Source organism: Scyliorhinus canicula, chromosome 1, assembly GCF_902713615.1.
Source record: "Scyliorhinus canicula chromosome 1, sScyCan1.1, whole genome shotgun sequence".
In the NCBI taxonomy this organism is placed as follows: Eukaryota; Metazoa; Chordata; class Chondrichthyes; order Carcharhiniformes; family Scyliorhinidae; genus Scyliorhinus; species Scyliorhinus canicula.
Genome location: NC_052146.1, coordinates 219,863,864 through 219,888,414, shown reverse-complemented (window position 1 = coordinate 219,888,414; position 24,551 = coordinate 219,863,864). Strand labels below are relative to the sequence as shown.

The 24,551-nt window shown below is 42.5% G+C and overlaps 1 protein-coding gene across 1 annotated transcript in view; it reads right to left on the bottom strand.

Moving 5' to 3' along the window:
• The window catches only part of utrn (utrophin), a 560,528-nt gene that overhangs the window by 126,560 nt on the left and 409,417 nt on the right, over window positions 1–24,551 (bottom strand). Inside the window, 1 exon segment of the mRNA XM_038808060.1 lies at window positions 2,576–2,705. Within this exon segment, the coding sequence (XP_038663988.1) occupies window positions 2,576–2,705 (130 nt within the window).

Genomic DNA, 24,551 nt, shown 5'->3' with positions numbered 1-24,551 from the left:
TAGAAGCTCTCAAGACCTGTTGAGATTATCTGTAATTTTCTGCTTTCAACTCAAAATCTTCTTTGCCCAGAGAAATTAATAGCCTAAGCACCAATGGACTGAATGGTCACTTTATTGGCATGACCGCATTGATCACGGATGTGTTAAGATCTCAGCAAAACAGAGAGATGTACAATGTTGAAGTAAACACTTCGAAATATACCGCAGATATATTTCTACACAAATCTCGTCCACTAACAAGAATAGGCAAGATAACGTATAGAGATGGCAAAATTCTTTACAGTGCAGAAGTCAAGCTGGTGTTGAAACTAGATTGTGAGCCAGGTCTTAGCTACTGATATTGAGACTCATTATTGTGAAAATGCAGTCATTAATTAATCTGCTTAGGAGGTATGAGTACACTTGCTGCACATCTTGCAATAAATGTACCATGCACTATTTTTCATAGAACAGTTCCACTTGAGAAATATCAGGCTGCTGGAGATAATGGTGCAACTGCATTTATGAAACACCCTTTGTCCTCAAGATGTCGCAAGCTCTTTGCAATTAATTAATTGTATTTTGGAAGTCTGCCACCGTATGAATGCAAATACTGCAGGCAATTTGTAAGTCATGTTCCATAAACAACAGCAAGATGAATATAATATAATAAAAATCTTTATTGTCACAAGTAGGCTTACATTAACACTGCAATCAAGTTACTGTGAAAAGCCCCTAGTCACCACATTCCAGCACCTGTTCACGTACACAGAGGGAGAATTCAGAATGTCCAATTCACCTAACAAGCACGTCTTTCAGAGCTTGTGGAAGGAACCCAGAGGAAACCCATGCAGACACAGGGAGAACGTGCAGACTCCGCACAGACAGTGACCCAAGCTGGGAATCGAACCTGTGACCCTAGCGCTGTGAAGCAGCAGTGCTAACCACTGTGTGGCCGTGCCGCCCTGAGTGATTAATCTGTTTTTAGTGGCTATGATTGAGGAATAATTTTGGAAGAAGGCTTACGTATTTTTAAAAAATAAATTTAGAGTACCCAATTCTTTTTTTCCCAATTAAAGGGAAATTTAGCGTGCCCAATCCATCTAGCCTGCACATCTTTGGGTTGTGGGGGCGAGACCCATGCAAACATGGGGAGAATGTGCAAACTCCACACAGACAGTGACCCAGAGCCGGGATCGAACCTGGGGTCTCGGCGCCGTGAGGCAGCAGGGCTAACCCATTCTGCTACCGTGCTGCCCATGAAGAAGGCCTATGTATGAGATCTTCAATGTCTATCTGAACCAACAGGACTTTGAGTTTTCACCTGAAAGAGAACACCTCTAACAGTCTAAAATTCCATCAATGCTGGAGTGACAACCTAGATTCCATGTTGAAATGAGGCTTAAACCTTTGACCTTCTGACTCAAATAGGATGTTGCTATCAACTGAGCCAAGCTGGGTGGCACAGTGGTTAGCACTGCTGCCTCAAAATGCCAGTGACCCGGGTTTGATTCCGGCTTTGGGTGATTGTTTATGTGGAATGTGCATGAAGTGGGTTTCCTACGGGTGCTTTGCATTCCTCTCTCAGTGCAAAAATGTGCAGATTATGCGGATTAGCCTTGATCAACGAGCGGGGTTACAGGATAGGATCTATGTAAAATGATCTTTCAGAAGGTCAGTGCAGACACAATGGGCCAAATAGCCTCCTTCTGCATGCAGGAATTCTATGGACATGCACTTTCTAAGTACAGGATGATCACAAAATATAAATATTCAAATACATTTTAAATAGTAATCAGAACGGCCAAAGATCAGAAAGAAATGTTGAGTGGAAGGCGTTGATTTAGTAATGGGCCATTATATGCTATGTACCAGGTTAACAGATTTCAACCACATCAGTGATATGGAAGCTCAGGATTCTGATTTAAGAAAGTGGAGTGGGGCAGGGGTGGTAAGGGGTAGTTGCCAGATTTAATCATTAGCCAAGATTGATGCTGTAGAGATGTCAAGTCAGAATGGGATTTGATAACGGCTCTTCCCTTCCCAAAAGTCAGTTAATCTGCCCAGTTTCATTACTTAGGCTAACATCAAGTGGACACTTTGGGACGGCTTAAGGAAGTCTGGTGGTGCCCAAGAAACTGTCTCTTGCAAATAAAATACATGAATACATCTTCAAAACATGGTAAGACACTATACAAATTGTTTTACGACCGTGGTAATTAAGACCACATTCAAGGTAAAGCTGCATACGTAGCTGTGAAAATGCCAAAGCATAATTCAAGATCCCCTGAAATGGATTATCCAGAAAATGAAAATTTACTAGGATCACTAAGTAAGTGGAAAAAAATTAATTGCACCCATAACAGGACATGTGACAATTCTATGTCAATTATGTAATAGAATCTTCCATTCAGCAGTTTTGCTACCCACTGCAACAAGAGATTTTAATAACGATACTAAATGGATCTGAGCCCTTGCGTTACTTTTCATTCTACAGTTTATCATGAATTTATTATTAATCAAATAAAAATAATAAATGGCCAAGTGCTTTTCAGCAAAGTGTTTCATTCCGCTACGGAAGAATTAATTCACTAACCTGTTTTAACATGAAGATGGCGCCGAGGTTCCTCAGGCCCTTCTATGGGCTGATCTGCAAGGAATAATCGAGCAGAATCCAGTGCAGTTACGATTGTCTGCTCCTTTTCCATTAGTTCATGTTTGAGTGCCTGCACATAAGAGTTTCATTAAGAAATTATTACATTTTAAAAGAAACACACTACATTTCCTTTTGTAAACCCAATTAATCAGCACTGCCAAAAGGAATGAACATTTTAATTGTTATTTGTTCACAATGAAGTGAAGTCAGTCAATGGAGATTCTAATGATGAAAGTGAATTTAATACAGAAAGAGTCCATTATTACTACACTGACATTAAACATAACTAAATATAAGCAGTCCTCACACAGGTGTTTAGGCACATTTCAAGGCCACAGCTGGGATGTTCTCAATATCAGTTGTGCCAATTTATAAGGGAGGTATGTGTACTGATGGAAAATTACCCTGAGTTAATCCATTTTCAACAACCAGAGGCCTGGAATCAAGTTACTATCCTGACGCAAGCAACAAATCATATGATTTTGGATTGAAGACATGTATGTTCCACTCTGCCATCTTTGACTCGGGCAATGAGGGCCGCTATCGGCCGCTTTCGAAACTAAATCGTCAACAACTGTGTGTGTGTGGTGATGGAGGTGGTGGTTGGGGGGCGGTTAGCTGCAAAAAATTATTTTATGAAAGGGAGCACAATTGACTGTTAAAGGACTATAATTGGTCTGTACTCTGCGTGCATGATAGTCCATCTTTACTACATCTATGAAATGTCAACTATACATTAATGCCCAAGGTGCAAGAATCAAATTAAACAGTATGATCTTAATTTCAAGAGAGCAGCTTTGCAGCATTATAACACATCCAATTGACCAGTGGAAGTACAAAGCTTTCTGCATTAGTTATACTGCAATTAATTTGCAATTGGAGTGAAACACATTAAAGACACTCCTCACTGTCACTAGCCAAATTGGCACAACATTTAATCGTCACAGTATTAACCAAGTTTTGATGGGAGCTGAAATGTTCAATGTGAACATTGAGATTGAACTGGTTACGTGTATTCATATATAACCAAAGGAGTCATAATCTAGCCAGTTTATATCAGCTTCAATGTGTTTTTAGATGCTTATTGTAATCTGGGCATTACTGTTAGTCCAAAGCACAATCCCATTTGCAACCTACATCTTACTTGGGATGTCAGCCCTGGCTCTGTGGTTGCATTCTCACCTTGACAATTGGCTTCAAGTCCCATTCCAGAGACTTAAGCTCATAACCAGGATGATACCTCAGTACAGTACTGAGTGAATACTATACTGTTAGAGGTGCTGTTGTTCAGATGAAGCATTTTAAACTGAGGCATAATAGAGAGATTGGCAGAGCATCTGAAATGGATGTACAATATCCCATGCTAATATTTGAAGCAGAGAAATTACTCTTAGTCAATATTTATCTCAGCCAATTTCAGTAAAATAGTTTAGTTGGTCATTTAACTAATTACTGTGCTTGATGTGGCTGTCACATTCAATACATTACAAAACTGACCACACTTCATGAAGAACTTTGGGCTGTTCAGCAGTTATGAAAGGAACAATATAATTTTTGATTTGATTTATTATTGTCACATGTATTTGGTATAGAGTGAAAAGTATTGTTTCTTGCATGCTGTACAAACAATGCATACCGTACATAGGGAAGGAAAGAGAGACTGCAGAATATAATGTTACAGTTATAGCAGGGTGTAGAGAAAAGATCAACTTAATACGAGGTAGGTCCATTCAAAAGTCTGATGGCAGTAGGGGAGAAGCTGTTCGAGTCGGTTGGTACGTGATCTCAAACTTCGGACTCTTTTTCCTCACAGAAGAAGGTGGAAGAGAGTATGTCCAGGGAGCGTGGGGTCCTTAATTATGCTGACTGTCTTTCCGAGGCAGCGGGAATTGTAGACAAAGTCGATGGATGGGAGGCTGGTTTGCGTGATGGACTGGGCTACATTCACGACCTTTTCTAATTTCCTGCAATTTTGGGGAGAACAGGATCCATACCAAGCTGTGATACAACCAGAAAGAATGCTTTCTATGGTGCATCTGTAGAAGTTGGTGAGAGTCGTAGGTGACATGCCAAATTTCCTTAGTCTTCTGAGAAAGTAGAGTCATTGGTGGGCTTTCTTAACTATAGTGTCGGCATGGGGGGACCAGGACAGGTTGATGATGATCTGGACACCTAAAAGCATGGAGCTCCCGATCCTTTCTACTTTGTTCCCATTGATGTAGACAGGGGCATATTCTCCACTACGTTTCCTGAAGTCGATGACAATCTCCTTCGTTTTGTTGACATTGAGGGGGAGATTATTGTCGTCGCACCAGTTCACCAGATTCTCTATCGCATTCCTGTACTCTGTCTCGTCATTGTTTGAAATCCAACCCACTACTGTGGTGTCATAAGCAAATTTGAAAATTGAGTTGGAGGGGCATTTGGCCACACAGTCATAGATGTACAAGGAGTATACTAGGGGGCTGAGGATACAACCTTCTGGGGCACCGGTATTGAGGATGATCGTGAAGGAGGTGTTGTTGCCTATCCTTACTGATTATGGCCTGTGGGTTAGAAAGTTCAGGATGCAGTCGCAGAGGGAGGAGCTGAGGCCAAGGCCACGGAGTTTGGAGATGAGTTTTGTAGGAATGATGGTATTGAAGGCTGAGCTGTAGTCAATAAATAGGAGTCTGATATAGGTGTCTTTGTTATCTAGGTATTCCAGGGTAGAGTGCAGGGCCATGGAGATGGCATCTGTTGTGGACCTGTTGCAGCAGTAGGCGAACTGTAGTGGATCAAGGCAATCCGGGAGGCTGGAGTTGATTCGTCCGTGATTAACCTTCCGAAGCACTTCATGATGATGGATGTCAGAGCCACCGACTCTAAGCAGTCCTGTAGGAGGTCATCTGATTCCTCAGACCAGCAATGCACAACTTTCTTTGACGGATTCTTCCGCTTCAGTTTTTGCTTATAGGCCGGGAGCAGGAGCACAGCCTTGTAGTCAGATTTGCCAAAGTGTGGGCGGGCGATTGAGCGGTAGGCATGTTTGATACTTGTGTAGCAGATATAATGTGTCGCATAAAATGCACATCAATTCTTTCCTTTATACGATATACAGCATTGAACCATGCCATTTAGTCCATTTGATTCCATGAGCTTTCTCCAACGCCTGTCTAGATAATCATATTAGCATAACCTTTGATTCCTTTCTTCCTTATGTGTTAATTTATCTAGCTTGTTACTTGCTTTTGTAAATGTGGAGCAAATAAAATCCAGCTATTGCTCTAAATTCCAGGTTTTAGACGGTTTCTTGGATACTGCGCCAAAACAGCCCTCTTGAGAAGGAACGTTTTAAGGATGCAACCAATGGTTAGTAAGATACTAAACTGTGAAACAGAATATTAATGTAAGAATTTACCAGAAAACCTTTGGGTTTAAATAAATAAAAGCATTGGTAGAATGAAGTCAGGGCATAAAAAACCATTAACAAGGCCGTCTTCAGCATTATGTGAATAATTCTTACTTTTAAAAGGTTTCTGCACTGTGAACACCTAAATGTCGAGGAATGCTCCACAATGGCGATGGTTGATAAGGAACAAGAAGTGGATTTCAGATCATTGGCCAAAGCTGTTCACTTCAAAGGAAGTACAAATATTGCACTGGTACAATAATGAAGGGTCAGGAACTAATGCTACCAAAGGTTACAGATTCAGCACAGCTTGTGGCTCTGCCCATCTCATTAACGCAGGACCTCTAGTTGAGAAGAACGGATGTACGTATTGCTTTGCAACAGGTTAACAAGTGATAACCACAGAGCGCCACTCAGTAGATCCTCAAAGCTGGTCTGCCATTCATCTAGCTAATTATGTGTGTGGTGTTGTATTTCAAAGAAGATAGTTTGGACGGGATTCTCCGGTCCCCCAACCGGGAGTTTCTCAGTGGTGCACCATTCGCTAGTGACAGGATAGTATCTTCCCGCCCTTGTCAATGGAATTTCCCAATGCAACCACCCCAATGCCTCTGGGAAACCCACAAACTGGGGTGCACTGCCAGTGGGAAAGGCGAATTGCAACGACCGGAGAATTCAGGCTCTGGTCAAGCTTTCCATGTAAATAAACAATCCCTCACTCAAGAAAATAAGGACTGCTACTGGCTTTCCACACATATTACCATGCTGTATATTTTTTAATTACAATGTACGAATGTGTTCAGTAAAACAGGTTATTTTGATAGATCTTTTTATGCTTACTTGATCTCGAGATAAGTACATTTTTTACAGCACAGAACATGGCTAAACTTTTGAAGTCCTTTGACCTGAAAGCAGCACAGAAGGAAAAGGTGTAATTCTTGTGCTGTCGACAATTGTTTTTAAGAATGTGGAACAGGACTTTTAAGAGTTTGTATCAATTGTAAAGGGTTCAATTGTAATTTTTTCAAAAAGAAATACTGATCCATGTAAACTGACATAACCCTTGAACTGGCAGTAGTACCCACAGGAAGTAAATTAAGACATAAAGAAGCCATATGGCCAGACACAAAGGAGAGTTACAAGCAGAGCAGCTGGAGGGTGAAGGCAATCAGTGCATTGATGCAAACACAAAGAGAAAGTCAACAAATTCAGAAAGAGAACAGAATTCTAGTGAGAAGAAGCATCAACTCACTCTCAGGAAGAGGTCAGTTTTTATGTGTGGCAGGAAAGCAGGCAGGAGGTAGTGTGAGTTTGTTGAAAAGGTCTAACGTAGAAAGTAGAAGATAGGAGGAGGCCATTTGGCCCTTTGAGCCTGCTCCGCAATTCATCACGAACATGGCTGAGCATCCAACTCGATAGCGTAATCCTGCTTTCTCCCCATAACCCTTGAACCCATTCTCCCCAAGTGCTATATCTAGCCGCCCCTCGAATGTTTTAGCCTCAACGACTTCCTGTGGTAATGAGTTCCACAGGCTCACCACTCATTGGGTGAAGAAATGTCTCCTCAGCTCTGTCCTAAATGGTAAACTCCAAATCCTGAGTCTGTGACCCCAGGTGCTGGATGCACCTACCATCAGGAACATCCTCACTGCATCCACCCCATCTAGTCCTGAAATGAAATTAAAATCGCTTATTGCCACAAGTAGGCTTCAAATGAAGTTACTATGAAAAGCCCCTAGTCGCCACATTCCGGCGCCTGTTCGGGGAGGCTGGTATGGGAATTGAACCGTGCTGCTGGCCTGCCTTGGTCTGCTTTAAAAGCCAGCTACTTAGCCCTGTGCGAAACCAGCCCCTAGCCCTGTTAGAATTCTTTAAGTCTCTATGAGATTTCCCCCTCATTCGTCTGAACTCAGTAAAAACATTACTAACCTAGTCAATCTCACCTCATACGCCAGCACGCCACCCCCGGAATCAGCCTGGTAAACGTCCGCTGCACACCCTCGAGAGCAAGAACATACTTCCTCAGAAAAGGAGACCAAAACTGCACACAATATTCCAGGTGTGGCCTCACCAAGGCCCTGTATAATTGCAACAACACATCCCTGCTTATGTACTCGAAACCTCTCACAATGAAGGCCAACATACCATTAGCCTTCTTTACCACCCAGGTTCCGCGGCACACTCCCCTCTCCCAATTTACAGCCATTCAGATAGTAATCTGCCTTCCTGTTTTTGTTTCCAGAGTCAATAACCTCACATTTATCCAAATTATTCTGCATCTGCCACTGAGTTGCCCACGCGCCCAACCTGTCCAGATTATGCTGAAGGATCTCTGCACCCTCGTCACAGTTCACTCTCCCACCCAAATTGATATCATATGCAAACTTTGAAATTATACATTTTGTTCCCTCGTCCAAATCATGAATATATATATATTGTGAATAGCTGGGGTCCCAGCACCGATCCCTGTGGCACCACACTAGTTACTGCCTCCCAATTTGAAAAGGACCCATTAATTCCGACTGTTTGTTTCCTTTGTTCCAACCAGTTTTCTATCTGCCTCAAAACACTTCCCCCAATCCCATGCGCTTTAATCTTGCATGATAATCGACACTAAAGTCGGTGGAGCTGTAGACAGTGTGGAAGGATGTTGCAGGTTACAGAGGGACATAGATAAGCTGCAGAGCTGGGCTGAGAGGTGGCAAATGGAGTTTAATGTGGAGAAGTGTGAGGTGATTCACTTTGGAAAGAATAACAGAAATGCGGAATATTTGGCTAATGGTAAATTCTTGGTAGTGTGGATGAGCAGAGGGATCTCGGTGTCCATGTACATAGATCCCTGAAAGTTGCCACCCAGGTTGATAGGGTTGTGAAGAAGGCCTATGGTGTGTTGGCCTTTATTGGTAGAGGGATTGAGTTCCGGAGCCATGAGGTCATGTTGCAGTTGTACAAAACTCTAGTACGGCCGCATTTGGAGTATTGCGTACAGTTCTGGTCGCCTCATTATAGGAAGGACGTGGAAGCTTTGGAACGGGTGCAGAGGAGATTTACCAGGATGTTGCCTGGTATGGAGGGAAAATCTTATGAGGAAAGGCTGATGGACTTGAGGTTGTTTTCGTTAGAGAGAAGAAGGTTAAGAGGTGACTTAATAGAGGCATACAAAATGATCAGAGGGTTAGATAGGGTGGACAGCGAGAGCCTTCTCCCGCGGATGGAGGTGGCTAGCACGAGGGGACATAGCCTTAAATTGAGGGGTAATAGATATAGGACAGAGGTCAGAGGTGGGTTTTTTACGCAAAGAGTGGTGAGGCCGTGGAATGCCCTACCTGCAACAGTAGTGAACTCGCCAACATTGAGGGCATTTAAAAATTTATTGGATAAGCATATGGATGATAAGGGCATAGTGTAGGTTAGATGGCCTTTAGATTTTTTCCATGTCGGTGCAACATCGAGGGCCGAAGGGCCTGTACTGCGCTGTATCGTTCTATGTTCTATGTTCTATAATCGCTTATGTGGGACTTTGTCAAACGCTTTCTGAAGTCCAAATATACCACATCGACTGGATCCCCCTTGTCAACTCCACTAGTTACATCTTCAAAGAATTCCAATAGATTTCTCCTTCATAAATCCATGCTGACTGTCTGATCCTACCACTGTTTTCTACATGCTCCGCTATAAAGCCCTTGATAATGGATTTGAGAATATTCCCTACACCGACATTAGGCTTATTGGTCTATAATTCCGTGTTTTCTCTCTACCTCCCTTTTTGAATATTGGAGTGACATTAGCTACCCTCCAATCTGCAGGGACAGTTCCAGATTCTATAGAATCCTGGAAGATGACCACCAATGCATCCACTATTTCTAGAGCCACTTCCTTAAGTACTCTGGAATGTAGATTTTCAGGCACAGGGGATTTAGAAGCCTTCAATCCCATCAATTTCCCCAACACCATTTCTCTACTAATATTGATCTCCCTCAATTGTTCTCTCTCACTAAATCTTGCATTCTCCAACATTTCTGGTACCTGATTTTGTCCTCTTTTATGAAGGCAGAACCAAAGTATGTATTCAGTTGTTCAGCCATTTCTTTGTCCCCTATTATACATTCCCCTGTTGCTGTCAGTAGGGGACCTACATTCATCTTCACTGATCTCTTTCTCTTCACGTACCTATAGAAACTTAGTGTCAGTCTTTACATTACCTGCAAGTTTACTTTTGTACTGTATTTTCCCCACTTTACTCAATCCCTTAGTCCTTTTTTTTGCTAAAATCTGAACTGCTGCAATCCTCAAACTGATTATTTTACTTGGCCAATCTGAATGCTTCTTCCTTGGATCGGATATTGTCTCTAATTTCCTTTCTAAGCCATGGATTAGCCTTCTTATCCATTTTGCTTTTGCGCCAGACAGGAATAAACAGTTGTTGCAGTTCCTCCATGCGTTCCTTGAATGTCTGCCATTGCCTATTGTTATGGGCCAGGGTTTAGAGAACCCCAAAGTGTATCGTGGAGTTCACCAGACCCACAACTTTTAATAGATTGTAGTATGGGGAGCACACGGCCCACTCTACAGGTGTGGTACAGCAGAAATGGAAAAGTATTTTTTAAAGCAAAACAATGCTTATTCTATGAACTCAATTTAACCTTTTTAAAACATTCAGTGAACATCTTAGCAACCATCAATTCAAATACAACCCCCAAAGAATACAACACTAAGTCATCCTTTAAGCTTTCCTTTTAACATCCATAAGACTTAAAAATGAAATCTTGAACATCAGGTTAAAGTCACTACCGAGAGCAGTTATTAGTTTTAAATCACCAAAGGATCGATTTACAGTTTATAGATTACAGAGAGAGAGACCAATATCCCTTCTGGCAGTGACTGCAGCTATCCAGCTCTGAAAATGAAACTAAAACACACCCTGCAGCAAAAAGCCTAAAACAGCTGCAGTCTTGACCCTTTCATCTCCTTTCATGGATGAGTGACTCTAAGTGCTGAAACCCCACTGTTTACAAACATGAACCACATCAAAGAGAGGGAAGTTCACTCCAATCACTAAGGGCATTCCAATACCTCAAGCATTTGATTTCAATGCACTTACCACTCTTTGATGTGGTTGCTATTAGTAGCAATTCTCCTCCGGTGAAGAATCTCACCCTGGATGTTACAGCCATGTTTCTACAGTGATGTTACTTCTGCATTCCATAGTGCTGTTTTCATGCAAGCCAGAAGGGCTTGATAAAAAAATATTCAGAAATGAAAGAGCTTCGGTCATGTGATGATCGGCCATTGACACATGATGGGACACAATCAATACTCAGTTCATATTAACAAAGTGACTCCCACCTCCCTTGGTCAAAGCCATTGACATACAATGGAAGCAGATAGGAGTCCTCAGCATTTCATTATGCAAAATCAGTTGACCCAGCAACGGTGAAGGAACGACAACATATTTTCACGTCAGGATGGTGAATGATTTGGAGGGGAACTTCCAGGTGTTCCCAGGTATGTACTGCTCTTGTTTTTCTAGATGGTAGTGGTCATGGTTTGGAACATGCTGCCTAAGGGGCCCGGTTGAGTTCATGCCGTGTATCTTGAGGATGATGCAGCCTGCTGCCACTGTTCATTGGTGGCGGAGGGATTGAATGTTTGTGGAAGGGGAAGCAATCAAGCGGGCTGCTTTGTCCAGGATAGTGTTGAGCTTCTCAAGTATTCTTGGAGTTGCCATTATCCAGGCAAGTGGAGAATATTCCATCATACCCCTGACTTGTTCCTTGCAGATGGTGGACAGGAGTTAGAGAGTCAGGAGTTAAGTTACTTCCCACAGGATTCCTAGCCTCTGTCCTTCTCTGTTTGTCACAGTATTTATAGAGCTAGTCCAGTTCAGTTACTGGTCAATGATAAACCCCAAGATGTCTTTGAGGAACTCTAGAAAATTAGAGTTTTCTTTTACCCTTCATAAAACCATGTAGACTCTGATGGATTGCATTTTGACTTTCCAAATGTCCTGATAGTACTTCCTTAATGATGGATTCTAACAATTTCCCAACAACAGCTGTTGAACTAACTGGTCTGTAATTTCCTACATTCTGCCTCCGTCCCTTTTTGAATAAGGGCGTTACATTAGCATTTTTCCAATCCACTGGAACCTTTCCTGTGTCCAGGGAATTTTGGAATATTAGAACCAATGGTTCCCCTATCTCCACTGCCACTTCCTTTAACACCCTGGGATGTAGGCCATCAGGCCCAGGGGACTTGTCTGCCTTCAATCCCAATAGTTTGTTGAGTACTATTTCCCTATTGGTGTTGATTGTTCTAAGATCCACCATTTCTATTATCTCTGAATTACCCATTCCTAGAGGGATGGTACTAGTGTCCTCCATCGTGAAAACGGAGGCAAAATATTGATTTAGTATCTCTACCATTTCTCTAATCCCCAATATTAACCCTCCGGTTTTATCTTCCAAGGGACCAACGTTCACCTTAATGAGTCTCTTGCCTTTTATGTACTTATAAAAAATTTTGCTATCCCTTTTGCTATTTTGAGCTAGCTTTCGTTTGTAACTTGCCTTAGCTTTTTAATTATGTTTTTAGTAACTCTTTGTTTATGATTGGCTGCACAGTGGCATAGTGGTTAGCACAATTGCTTCATAGCTCCAGGGTCCCAGGTTCGATTCCCGGCTTGGGTCACTATCTGTGCAGAGTCTGCACATTCTCCCCGTGTGTGTGTGTGGGTTTCCTCCAGGTGCTCTGGTTTCCTCCCACATCCAAAGATGTGGTTAGGTGGACTGGCCATGCTAAATTGCCCTTGGTGTCCAAAATTGACCTTAGTGTTGGGTGGGGTTACTGGGTCATGGTGATAGGGTGGGGGTGTGGGCTTGGGTAGGTTGTTCTTTCCAAGAGCTGGTGCAGACTCGATGGGCCAAATGGCCTCCTTCTGCACTGTAATTGAAACTTTGATTGAAACTTTCCTAATCTTCCAACCTGTCACTGGCCTTTGCAACATGGTATCCCTTAGTTTTTGTCTTTATATTGTCCTTAACCTCCTTGCTTAACTATTTTTTTTACTCCACTTACCGTCTTTCTTCTTCTCTAGAATATTCTTTAGTTGTAAGGAATTCAGTATCTCCTTAAATAACTGCCACTGCTCATCAGCTGTCCTACCTTTTAATCTTTCTGCCCAACTCTACTTGGGTCAAATCTGTCCTCATTCCTATATAATTACTTTTGTTTAATGCCAGAACGCTAGTGTGGGACTCCACTTTCTCACCCCCAAACTAAATTTTGAATTCTATCATACTATCGTCACTATTCCCTGAAGGATCTTTAACTATGAGGTTGTCAATTAATCTCTCCTCATTGCACAATACCAAATCCAGAGAAGCCTGCTCCCTGGTTGGTTCCACAACATAATGTTCCAAGAAATAATCTCTAATACATTCAATGAGCTCGCTCTTGAGGCCACCTTTGACAATTCGATTAATCCAGTCTATGTGCATATTAAAATCACCCATGATTATTGCCATACCTTTCTTACAAGCCCTCAGTATTTCCTGGTTTATATTGTGCCCCACTGCGGAAGAGTTTGGTGACCTATAGATTACTCCAACCAGGGACTTCTTCTCTTTTCTATTTCTTTTTTTAAAATATAAATTTAGAGTACCCAATTCTTTTTATTCCAATTAAGGGGCAATTTAGTGTGGCCAATTCACCTACCCTGCATATGTCCCCATGTCTCTCAGACACGGTGAGAGCGTGCAAACTCCACACGGACAGTGGTCCAGGGCTGGGATCGAGCTCGGGTCCTAAGTGCCATGAGGCAGCAGTGCTAACCACTGTGCCATCGTGCCACCCCCCCCCCCCCCCCAAAACTTTGCTAGTCTTATTTCTACCCAGACTGATTTCAAATCTTGATCTCCGGTGCTTATATAATTTCTCATTACAGCACTGATCCTTTTCTTCACCAGCAGTCTATCTTTCCAAAGTACTGTGTACCTTTGCATATTTAATTCCCAGACCTGGTCTCCTTGTACCCATGTCTCAGTAATCGCCACCAAATCATACCCATTTGTTTCTGTTTGCACCGTTAACTCATTAATTTTGTTCCGAATGCTTTGTGTATTTTGATACAAAGCTTTTAAATTTATTCTATTGCCAGATTTCCCTCCTCATTTATAGTTCCTTGGTGCAAAAAGACATTCACCCATTCTGTCCCTCACCTTTATTTTCTGGTAGCCATCTGCCACTCAGATGCACTCCTACCTCCTCCTTTAATTTTGGTTTTCTAATTTTCCCTGCATCCGAACCCCCCCCCCCCCCCCCCCCCCCCACCACCACCACTCCCATACAGTTTAAAGCCCTATCTACAGCCCTAGTTATGCGATTCACCAGGACACTGATCCCAGCATGATCCACGTGAAGATCGTACTATCAGAACAGGTCCCTCCTTCCCCAGTCTTGGTGCCAATGTCCCATGAATTCAAACCCATTTCTCCCACATCAATCTTCAAGTCTCGCATTTACCTCCCTAATATTACTGACCCTTAGCTCGTGGCTCAGGTAGTAATCCAATGTTTATTACCTTTTTGGTTCTGCTTTTTAATTTACGCTCTCTCTCTGTCTTGCTCGCTCTCTCTCTCTCTGCGTGTCTCCCTTGACCCAGAGAGTGGTGAGACTGTGAAATTCTCTACCACATGTGATGAATGTAGGAATTTCAGATATATTGTACTATACGCACTTGATGCCTGGGATAGTATATGACTGCTGCCTTCATGTTTTAAAAATCCTGGTTTGAAAGACAGCTAGGCTTTTTGGAGCCAGAAGTGCAATTAAACATTTGTACAAGTTTGGGCTAATGGAGTTTTATATTGATTAAGAGGGTTCCCTGGGGAGAAGATAATTAGAGGTGTTGTGTTCAGCTAAGTGAGATGACACAGTTAAGAGGGAGGAACCAGGGGCTGAAGCAGTCAGGTGTTGAGATTTTCAGGGTTAGTTCTTGGCTGGAAGGTGAGCCGAGGAGATTTCTGAAGAAACACAGCCAGAGATTCTGCATTATTCTGGCAAGGGGTCAGGTCTCTTTTCTTTCAAGTAGTCTCAAAAGATCTCTCTTTCTCAAAGGGGAGTATCCAAGACATCTCTATACAGCAGGTATTCCTGAGTGCTAACTGTATTTAAAAGTGAACTGGTACCCAAGATGGTTTTTTGGTTGAGTTGGAAAGGGTTATTGTGTCACTGTACTGATTAGCGTTGTTTAAGGGGTACTTGTAATCTATTTTCTCATGTGAGTTTTAAAAAATTTGTTCATGGGCTATGGGCATTGCTGGTTGGGCCATTTATTGCCCATCCCCGAATAAGCATTTAAGAGTCAACCACATTGCTGTGAGTCTGCAGTCACATGTAGGCCAGACCAGGTAAGGTTGGCAGACTTCCTTCCCTAAAGGACATTAGTGAACCAGATGGGATTTTACAACAATTGGCAATGGTTTCATGGTCATCATTAGACTTTTAATTGCAGATTTTTATTGAATTCAAATTCCACCATCTGCCCTGGTGTGATTCGAATCTAGGTCCCCAGAGTTTTACCCGGAGTCTCTGGATTATTAGTCCAGTGAAAATACCACTATGCCACATCATCCTGTTCAAGATGTTTTATTACTGTTTTAGTAATAAAGTTTATTTTAATATACCATATCCCTATTTTTCATGAAATCACTGCTGGAGCAAGGCATCTTTTCCTCTCAGTTTTACAAAATGTAAATAAAATATTGGGGTTTCTATTCAGTATCCCAGCTACTGTTTGCATCTGGTCTGGGATCATAATACAGAAAAGGCAGTTGAGGCCCAAATATTGTATGTTTTCAAGAAGCAGTTAGATTAAGCTCTTGGGGCTAAAGGGATCAAGGATATGGGTGGAAAGCGGGAACAGGTTACTGAGTTCGATGATCAACCATGATCATAACGCCATGATGTGGAGATGCTGGCATAGGACTGGGGTGCGCACGGTACCTGAGGAAGGAGCTGTGCTCTGAAAGCTAGTGATTCGAAACAAACCTGTTGGGACTTTAACCTGGTGTTATAAGACTTCTTATTATGATCATAATGAATGGCGGAGCAGGCTCAAAGGGCCAAATAGCCTCCTCCTATTTTCTATTTTTAAGTCTAAAAGTATTAAGTGTTATATATTTAAGTACCTACAACCTTCTGACCGACAGGCAAGTGAGCCAGGCTGATGGACAGGCAAGTGAGCCAGGCTCATTTCTTGACTCCATACTGAGTACATATATTAATTGTGACTGGCAAATGAATCATTCGCCAACCTTTATTGTGGTCGGGGCTGTTTAGCACAGGGCTAAATCGCTGGCTTTGAAAGCAGACCAAGCAGGCCAGCAGCACTGTTCGCTTCCCGTAACAGCCTCCCCGAACAGGCGCCGGAATGTGGCGACTAGGGGCTTTTCACAGTAACTTCATTTGAAGCATACTCGTGACAATAAGTGATTTTCATTTCATTTCAAAAGAAGAATGCACCTTTATGCTGAGTGTAATTTGCACTTGACTGCAAGTGTCAAGAAGATCCTTGCCCTGGGCGGGATGTCAAATATGTATTGGATTGACTGCAAGAGGATGGTAGATCAGTTATATCTACAGCACCCCTAGAACCAGAGAACTGGAGGCTGCAACACGATCATGTCTTTGTGACTGAAGTTCTGCCAGGTCTCAGCTGTCAGGGTCAGCATAAGTCATGAAGTATCAAAGGTGAATCCTGAACATTGAAATCTCTTACTGATTTCAATCTCCGAAAGGAATCGATTATCTGTAAAGGAAAATTCAATCTGATGTTCACAGATGAACAAGATGAGCAGCTTTAATGGTAGGTACACAGGTCAGAGTGTAACTGAAAATGTACAAAAAACATGGCTTGCCACCAACATCATATTAGAAGAGTTAAAGAAGATCTGACAGCTGAAGGCACAAGTTTTGTTTCTGGAGTACAATCCATACCCTCCCCTCCCCTTTCAACATCCACCACCTTTGCTAAAGCAATTGCCACAGTTATAGTGAATGCCGTACATACGATTAATACACTTAAATCAAAACCAAATGATCACATTGGATTCTTTGAATGAGGCTAGTCACTTGTATCACTCAGGCCACTACGATGGATTTTGTTAAAGGATAATCCTTGGATATAATGGATTCTAGGATCAAATCAAAGAACATAAATTTATGAATTGCTAAATACACTTCGGATACACTTAATACTTTAGTTCTGACCGTTCAGTTTTAAGGCAATAGAATGCTCTATGAAAGATTTTTTATTTAAAATAACACAAAATTTATTTTGCAAAGCCAGTTAAGTGACAGATGCATAAATTAATTTTAATAAACTGTCTAATTCCAATATACTCCTATATAGATTTTTCTCCTCAAAGCTTTATTTGCTTAGTTTTCTCTCTCTTACCAAATCTATTCCGGAGCAGATTGCTTTTCATCCTCCCACTGAGATTCTGTGAACAAGTACATCTGACAAATGAAATCATGTCTTGTCAGATTTCAAACACAGAACTTCCAAAATATACAGATTCATTCAATTTCTGCCTCAGTGAGCTGAGACAGACACTTTAATCTGCTATTTGCAACCATGCAGCCTGTGTGACACAAACAAAAAGGGAGATGTGATGGCTGATGCCGATCCCTCATAGTGCTATGTGTAAGTGTTTCAATCAGTTCATTTTGGTCCGCAACAAGGCAAAATGAAATACAAACGTGAATTGAGAGAGGTAGGAGAGAAACAAAACATCCTATTGTATTATGCTACACCATAGAGGACATGGTTCCTTTTAACAGTAAACTACAGACACTGCAATTCTAATCTAACAGCAATATGGGAAGCCAGCACCAAGGCCTTGTGCATTGTTACACCTAAATTCAAAACACAAGAACCAACCAGATAACACACCCTTTGATACTCCCCTTAGTTCCAAACCACAAAGATGCAACTCAGAACGCACTAAAAAAATCAAAAGTGCAAATATTCACCTGGCTACTTTTTGCATGGTATGTTGATGTGCTCTGCCACCACACCAGTGGCAAAATGAGGAGTAATGCAAGTAATAGCATCAATGCAGAGAATACACAAAACGAAGGAGATTGTCATCGACGTCAGGAAGCGCAGTGGAGAACATGCCCCTGTCTACATCAATGGGAACGAAGTAGAAAGGGTCGAGAGCTTCAAGTTTTTAGGTGTACAGATCACCACCATCCTGTCCTGGTCCCCCCCATGCCGGCACTATAGTTAGGAAAGCCCACCAATGACTCTACTTTCTCAGAAGACTAAGGAAATTTGGCATGTCACCTATGACCCTCACCAACTTTTCCAGATGCACCATAGAAAGCATTCTTTCTGGTTGTATCACAGCTTGGTATGGAGCCTGGTCTGCCCAAAACCGCAGGAAAAGGTTGTGAAAGTAGCCCAATCCATCACGCAAACCAGCCTCCCATTCATTGACTCTATCTATCATTTCCGCTGCCTCAGAAAGGCAGCCAGCATAATTAAGGACCCCACACACCCCGGACATACCCTCTTCCACCTTCTTCGTCAGGAAAAAGATACCAAAGTTTGAGGTCATGTACCAACCGACTCAAGAACAGCTTCTTCCCGACTGCCATCAGAGTTTTGAATGGACCTACCTCGTATTAAGTTTTCTCTACACCTTGCTATAACTGTAACATATTCTGCAGTCTCTCCTTCCTTCCCTTTGTACGTACAGCATGCAAGAAACAATATTTTTCACTGTATACTAATACATGTGACAATAATAAATCAAATCAATAAAGATGCATATTATGGATCAGTTTAGGAGGAGTTAAGAGACAGTGGGGGAGTTAAGGAGGAAGTAGAAGGGTATAATTAGTAAAATCCAGAATTATGGCTCCCCACCAGTACTAGATTACAAAAAATAAAGATATGCTGAGAAGTAAAATGCGAAAAATTATGGTGTAGGGTAGGTAACACAGGGAGGAAAGTCTGAGCACGAACCAGTCCAAATTCTGTGGCTGGACACAATTTCATACAGTGGTTGTACATACAGAAATGAAAGAGTATCTTTTATCAATGACACACAAGTCCACTGAGTTAATTCAGATGTTACCGTTAAAAGATAGTAATTGGGAACTGTTAGAGATCTCCAAAGCAAAACTAATGAAATCAATGTGGAATCATATGGGCAGATTAAGCAGGATCCAAGGAACCTGGGTAACTATAAGTACCTCTAATTAAAGAACATAGAAATATATTCACTTTAAAAAGGAGGCTCCAAATAAAAGGTGTTGCTGTGGATGTCCACATGGGTCCTAGGCAAGCCGTCTTTTTTGTGGTATATGTGAATATCCCCCTCTCATCGCTTTTTCTGGTACACTGATGACTGTGTCAGTGTCATTTCCTGTTGCTGCCACAAACTGGAAAACGTAACTGCTTTTGTTTCAAACCTCCACCCTTCTTTCACCTTCACCTGGTCCATCTCTGATTCTTCCCTTCCTCAATTTCACCATTTCTGGATCTAGACTATTAACTAATTTTCATTACAAACCCATGGACTCCTGCAGTTACCTTGGCTGTACTTCCTCAGACCCGGTTTCTTGTAAGGGTTCCATTTCAATCTATGGGCTCTATTTCATTCTCCCAGTTTCTATATTTCCATCACATTTGTTCTTGTGATGCTACCTTTCACATCAGCGCTTCCAATAGATCTTCCTTTATCCTCAACCGATAATTCCAAATCAACGTGGTTGACAGGGCCCTCCACCGTGTCCAATACCTTTCATGCAGTTCAACTTTCACCCTTTCCCACCCTCACAGAATATTGGCAGGGTTCCACTTGTCCTCACCTTCCACCCCATCAGCCTCTGGATTCAACAAATCATTCTCTACCTTTATGTCCACTCACGCGTGATGGCCTGACCAAACACATCTTCCCCTGCCTGCACTTTTCATAAGATGCAATATCTGTCCTTTCACCTTCTTCTTTCTCACAGTTTGAGGCCCTAAACACTGCCCCCCCCCCCCCAAGCGAAACAACGATATACTTGTATTTCTTTCAATTTAGTTTGCTGTATTTACTGTTCACAACGTGGTCGTCTCTACATTGGGGAGACAAAATGTGTACTGGGTAACTGATTTGCAGAACATCTCTGTTCGGTCTGCAAGCGTAACTCCAAGCTTCATGTTGTTTGTTCTGTACTTGCTTTTCCTCTGACCTCTCTGCCGATGGCCTGCTACAATGTTCTAATGAAGCCCACTGCAAGCTTGAGAAACAGGACCTCATCTTTTGTCTCAGCAATCTCCAGCTTTCTGGACTCCAATGTTACGTTCAATAAATATATATAGATCTCAATGCCTGCCTTTTGTCCTCTGGTTTTTGATGGTTTCTGTATCCCACTCGCTGGAACTCCTCAGTGTAGCGTGAGATCTGGACGACACTTTTAAATTGCCCTTATCATCCGCGCACCCCCCTCAACCCCCCAGGTCCAACTCACAATGAGCCCCCCCCCCCCCCAAAACACCCGCGCAGGGCCACCGTGCGAAAAATGCCACCAGTGCCAACCTGGTACCCTGGCAGTGCCACTGCCAGCTGCAGGTGCCACCTGGGCACCTTGGCAGTGCCAGGCTGGCATCCAGGGGAGGTCTGAGTACTCCACCATCCGTGAGTTGGGCTTGAGATGTGAAGTTCGGGGTCGCATCAGGGTGTCCTGATCTCTTCCTGCACTGAGGAATTCCGACAAGCGGAGATTGTCAGTGCAGCAAACGGAACTAATCGCGGCCTCGGCCACCCTGAGTGCCGGGAAACACCCAGCTAATCATGCTACAGGACTCTGATCCCATTAGGGTAGATCGCAACCCATATTTATTTCTGAGGTTCTTTTACTGTTGTTATCCATTGTTATAAAAACTCCCTCTTTCCAACCCCCTTACTGCGTGTGTGAAGTTGCAAACAAGTCCCCCCAATCGCCCCGCGACTGAGTTTGAATGCAAAATAAACGAACCTCCTGAGTTAATCATAAAATGAGCTTGCTGCACATTACCAATAAAATTAAAAACACGCCACAGCTTTTTAAAAAAGTAATTCACAAACATCTTTGCTTATGGACAAACTGAGTTTGCCTCTCTCCTGTCCATAACAACAGCTTAGCAATAGGGTCACAGTTTCTTTCCCACTCCAGTCTCGTTGTATTTCTCTTTGTACATATTCCTCTACCTTTGCTAATCTGCATTACTGTATATTTACCTGCCATAAGCTCAGCCTGCCTCTCGTCTGCCCAACAAAATAGTGCTAAATCTTTTTGAATTTGTGACCATGAATTTTAATTTCCCACTGCTCCCATTTTCTTGCCAAACTCTAAATCCAATCTGCATCATTTATAAAATGAACCAAGGTAGAGCGCTATTGTAAGATAAACTTGAGCAGATTGAAATGACGTTGGACTTAAAGATGTGATTTAGGTAATAAACTAATTAAATTCACAACAAATGGAGATGATGCTGAATAATTCATGGGAAAACGTGCTTCTGGCCATAGGCAGATGTACAGATATTTATAGCCAATTTGGTCACAGTGGGAAATAAAAGGAACGCTTACATCTGTGGGTGGCATAGTAGTTAGTACTGCTCCCTCACAACGCCAGGGACCCAGGTTCAATTCCGACCTTGGGTGACTGTCTGTTTGGAGTTTGCATTTTCTCCCCGTGTCTGCGTGGGTTTCCTCCGGTTTCCTCCCACAGTCCGAAGATGAAAATCGCTTATTGACACAAGTAGCTTCAAATGAAGTTACTGTGAAAAGCCCCTAGTCGCCACATTCCGGCGCCTGTTCGGGGAGGCTGGTACGGGAATTGAAACCGCGCTGCTGGCCTTGTTCTGCTTTACAAGCCAGCTGGTTACCCCACTGTGCTAAACCAGCCCCTGATGAACAAGTTAGTGGACTGGCCATATCATTTTATCAAAACAGTAAAAAATATATACAAGGCCAAATGGTGCAAACACTGATTTTATGTTGGAGAAGGAGAACCTGAAAGGGCAGACCAAATGTTTCTTCCATGATGTGCTGTAGTGCAACAACCTGGAAGTTACTGTGTAGACCACACACACAAGTTGTGCCCTTCAAGATACCATGTGTGCACAGTAACGCACAAAAATTAAAAGGTACAATGCATTTAAACGAATAGGCTGTACACAACCAAAAAAGAAAACGAGTGGGTGCGTTTATTGCCAGTATCTTGCTTTTAATGACTCATTCAAACGTACTCCACTGGATCACATGATGTGGACGCAGGAATAGCAGCTTTTCCGCTGGCTCTGGCATCACCTCCTTTATAATCCGTCATTTATCCTGATTACCCGGAACAGGTTTCCGTAATCCATTTGATGTTATATCCCAAGAAGACTTCTGGATTACTATTGGAGAGAATATGCCGAAAAACATGAAGAAGTCCAGTGACAAAAGGGCGCAGTCACATTCAACAGGGATGGAACCACCTTTTCAATATGGCAACTTGATCATCAAGTGGTCTGTTCACCCAGCACTCTCTGAGCACTCTCGGAGGTGCTGAAAGTGATGACTGCCAACATTATCCCAGTTGTTGATCAGAGACTCAGCTTGCTGGCACAATGCCCAAGTGCTCCTGAGACCAAGTTGCAGAATACCAATAAAAGGCTTGATGAATGGAGGAAAGAATCCGGAATGTCAAAAATGTTCTATCTTCAGTTGAAGCCTGTATTTAATCCTTGGAAAAATAGCTTTGTGGCGTGTCAGAAATCCTGGCAGATTTGGAGAACGGAAGTCAGAGAAAGAATATCCGAGTTGTCGGTATGCCTGAGGGAGTGGAGGGTAAGGCTCCTGTTAAGCCCTTTCAGAACAGGCTGCCACATTTTCTTAGTTGGATGTAAAGGCTGGGCATTTCAAATTGGGAAGGGCGCACCATATCCTGCCTTTGAGATAAAGGAATAATCCACAGTCCAGACCTATCATAATTTTAAAGACCACCAGAAGGTCCTGAAGATGGCGAGGCGTGGTGGAGACTGGCTCCACTAGGGAGCAAGGATTTCCTTTTTCTAGGACTTTACGATGCTGACACAGCTGAAGCATCAAGGCTTCAATGACATTCAAAGGCAACTTAAGGCAGCTGGAGTGAATTATGTTATGCATTATTCTGCGACCCTGACAGTGATATCCGACAACTCTGTCAAGTCATTCGATAAACTTCTGCCTTGGCTATCGTTAAGTTCATGAAGGGCAAGGAATTGGACTGACAGTTCTGAGCTTGAGAATCTCACAAACTCTAATTTGGACTCTCTCCCTATCATGGCGTTGTTAGTCTGATTTTTTTGTCATATACGCTGCTCAAAGTGAGACATTAATAATTGAGCACTGGAATGAATATTGTTTGCTGGTTTATGAGTGTTTTGGGCACTCTTATTTTCTTTATGCATGGTAGCAGTGTCGCATGCTAGTTATCAGTCATCTTTTCTTATTATCTGTGTCTTAATCATGGCAGAATCATGTGGCCTCATTGCCAAAGGATGGTTGGTGGATACAGGTCTTCATGGGTGGACTTAAAATGCAGGAGGGGCATTTGACTCCCATTCTCTTGGTGGCTCTCTTCGTCTCCTTGTTGAGGAGATTGTTTCCTGTTGGTAATGACAGTATGGCCTTCGGGCTAGTCCTACGGGTCCTCATGTTTGCTGAGGAATTAACCTTTAGACCTCTTGTGGTCGCGATTCTTTGTATTATTACTTTACTGGAGTCTCAATGTTGTTGACCAGATCCTAGGTACAGACAGGTCTTATATCCGTGAAAGGACCATGTTGGGGACATTTTGGTGCCTATTGTATAAATTGAGATGGGGAAGGGGTGTTATGCCTGAATGTGCATGAAAATCCTATCCTACTTTTCTTCTGGTGGTCTAGGCAATAGCAGTGACCCATTTTAAACTTTGTTCATGGAATGTAGGGAAATTCATCATCCCATCAAAAGAAAAAAGATCCTTTTTTTTTTAAATGGAGAAAGTGGACATAACCTTATTGCAGGGGATTCATTTGGATGACAGGGAATGGGTGAGACAGGTCTTTCTTGCCTCTTTTTCAACGAGTAATAGGGGTGTGGCAATCCTGACCAACAAAAATGTCCCCTTGAAGATAAAGGACTGTGTTAAGTACAAGACTGGTAGGCATGTGATAGTTAGGGGGCTGATACACAGGGATGCGGCCTCAAATATGAATGTGTATGGCTCACCAAATTACTCTCTGGATTTTATCACCAAGGCTTTTCTGGATTTGCAGAACTGGGAATTGGCCTCAGCTAATTCATTTGTGGGTGGTGACTTTAATTGTTATTTGAACCCCTTGATGGACAAACTGTAGCTTCACCCCCCCCCCCTTCCAGGCTCAAGCATTTGCCGTGGCATGTGAGGAGGTGGGATATTTGGATGTGTGGAGGACTTTGCATCCTAGGGATAGAGATTTAACGTCTTTCTCTG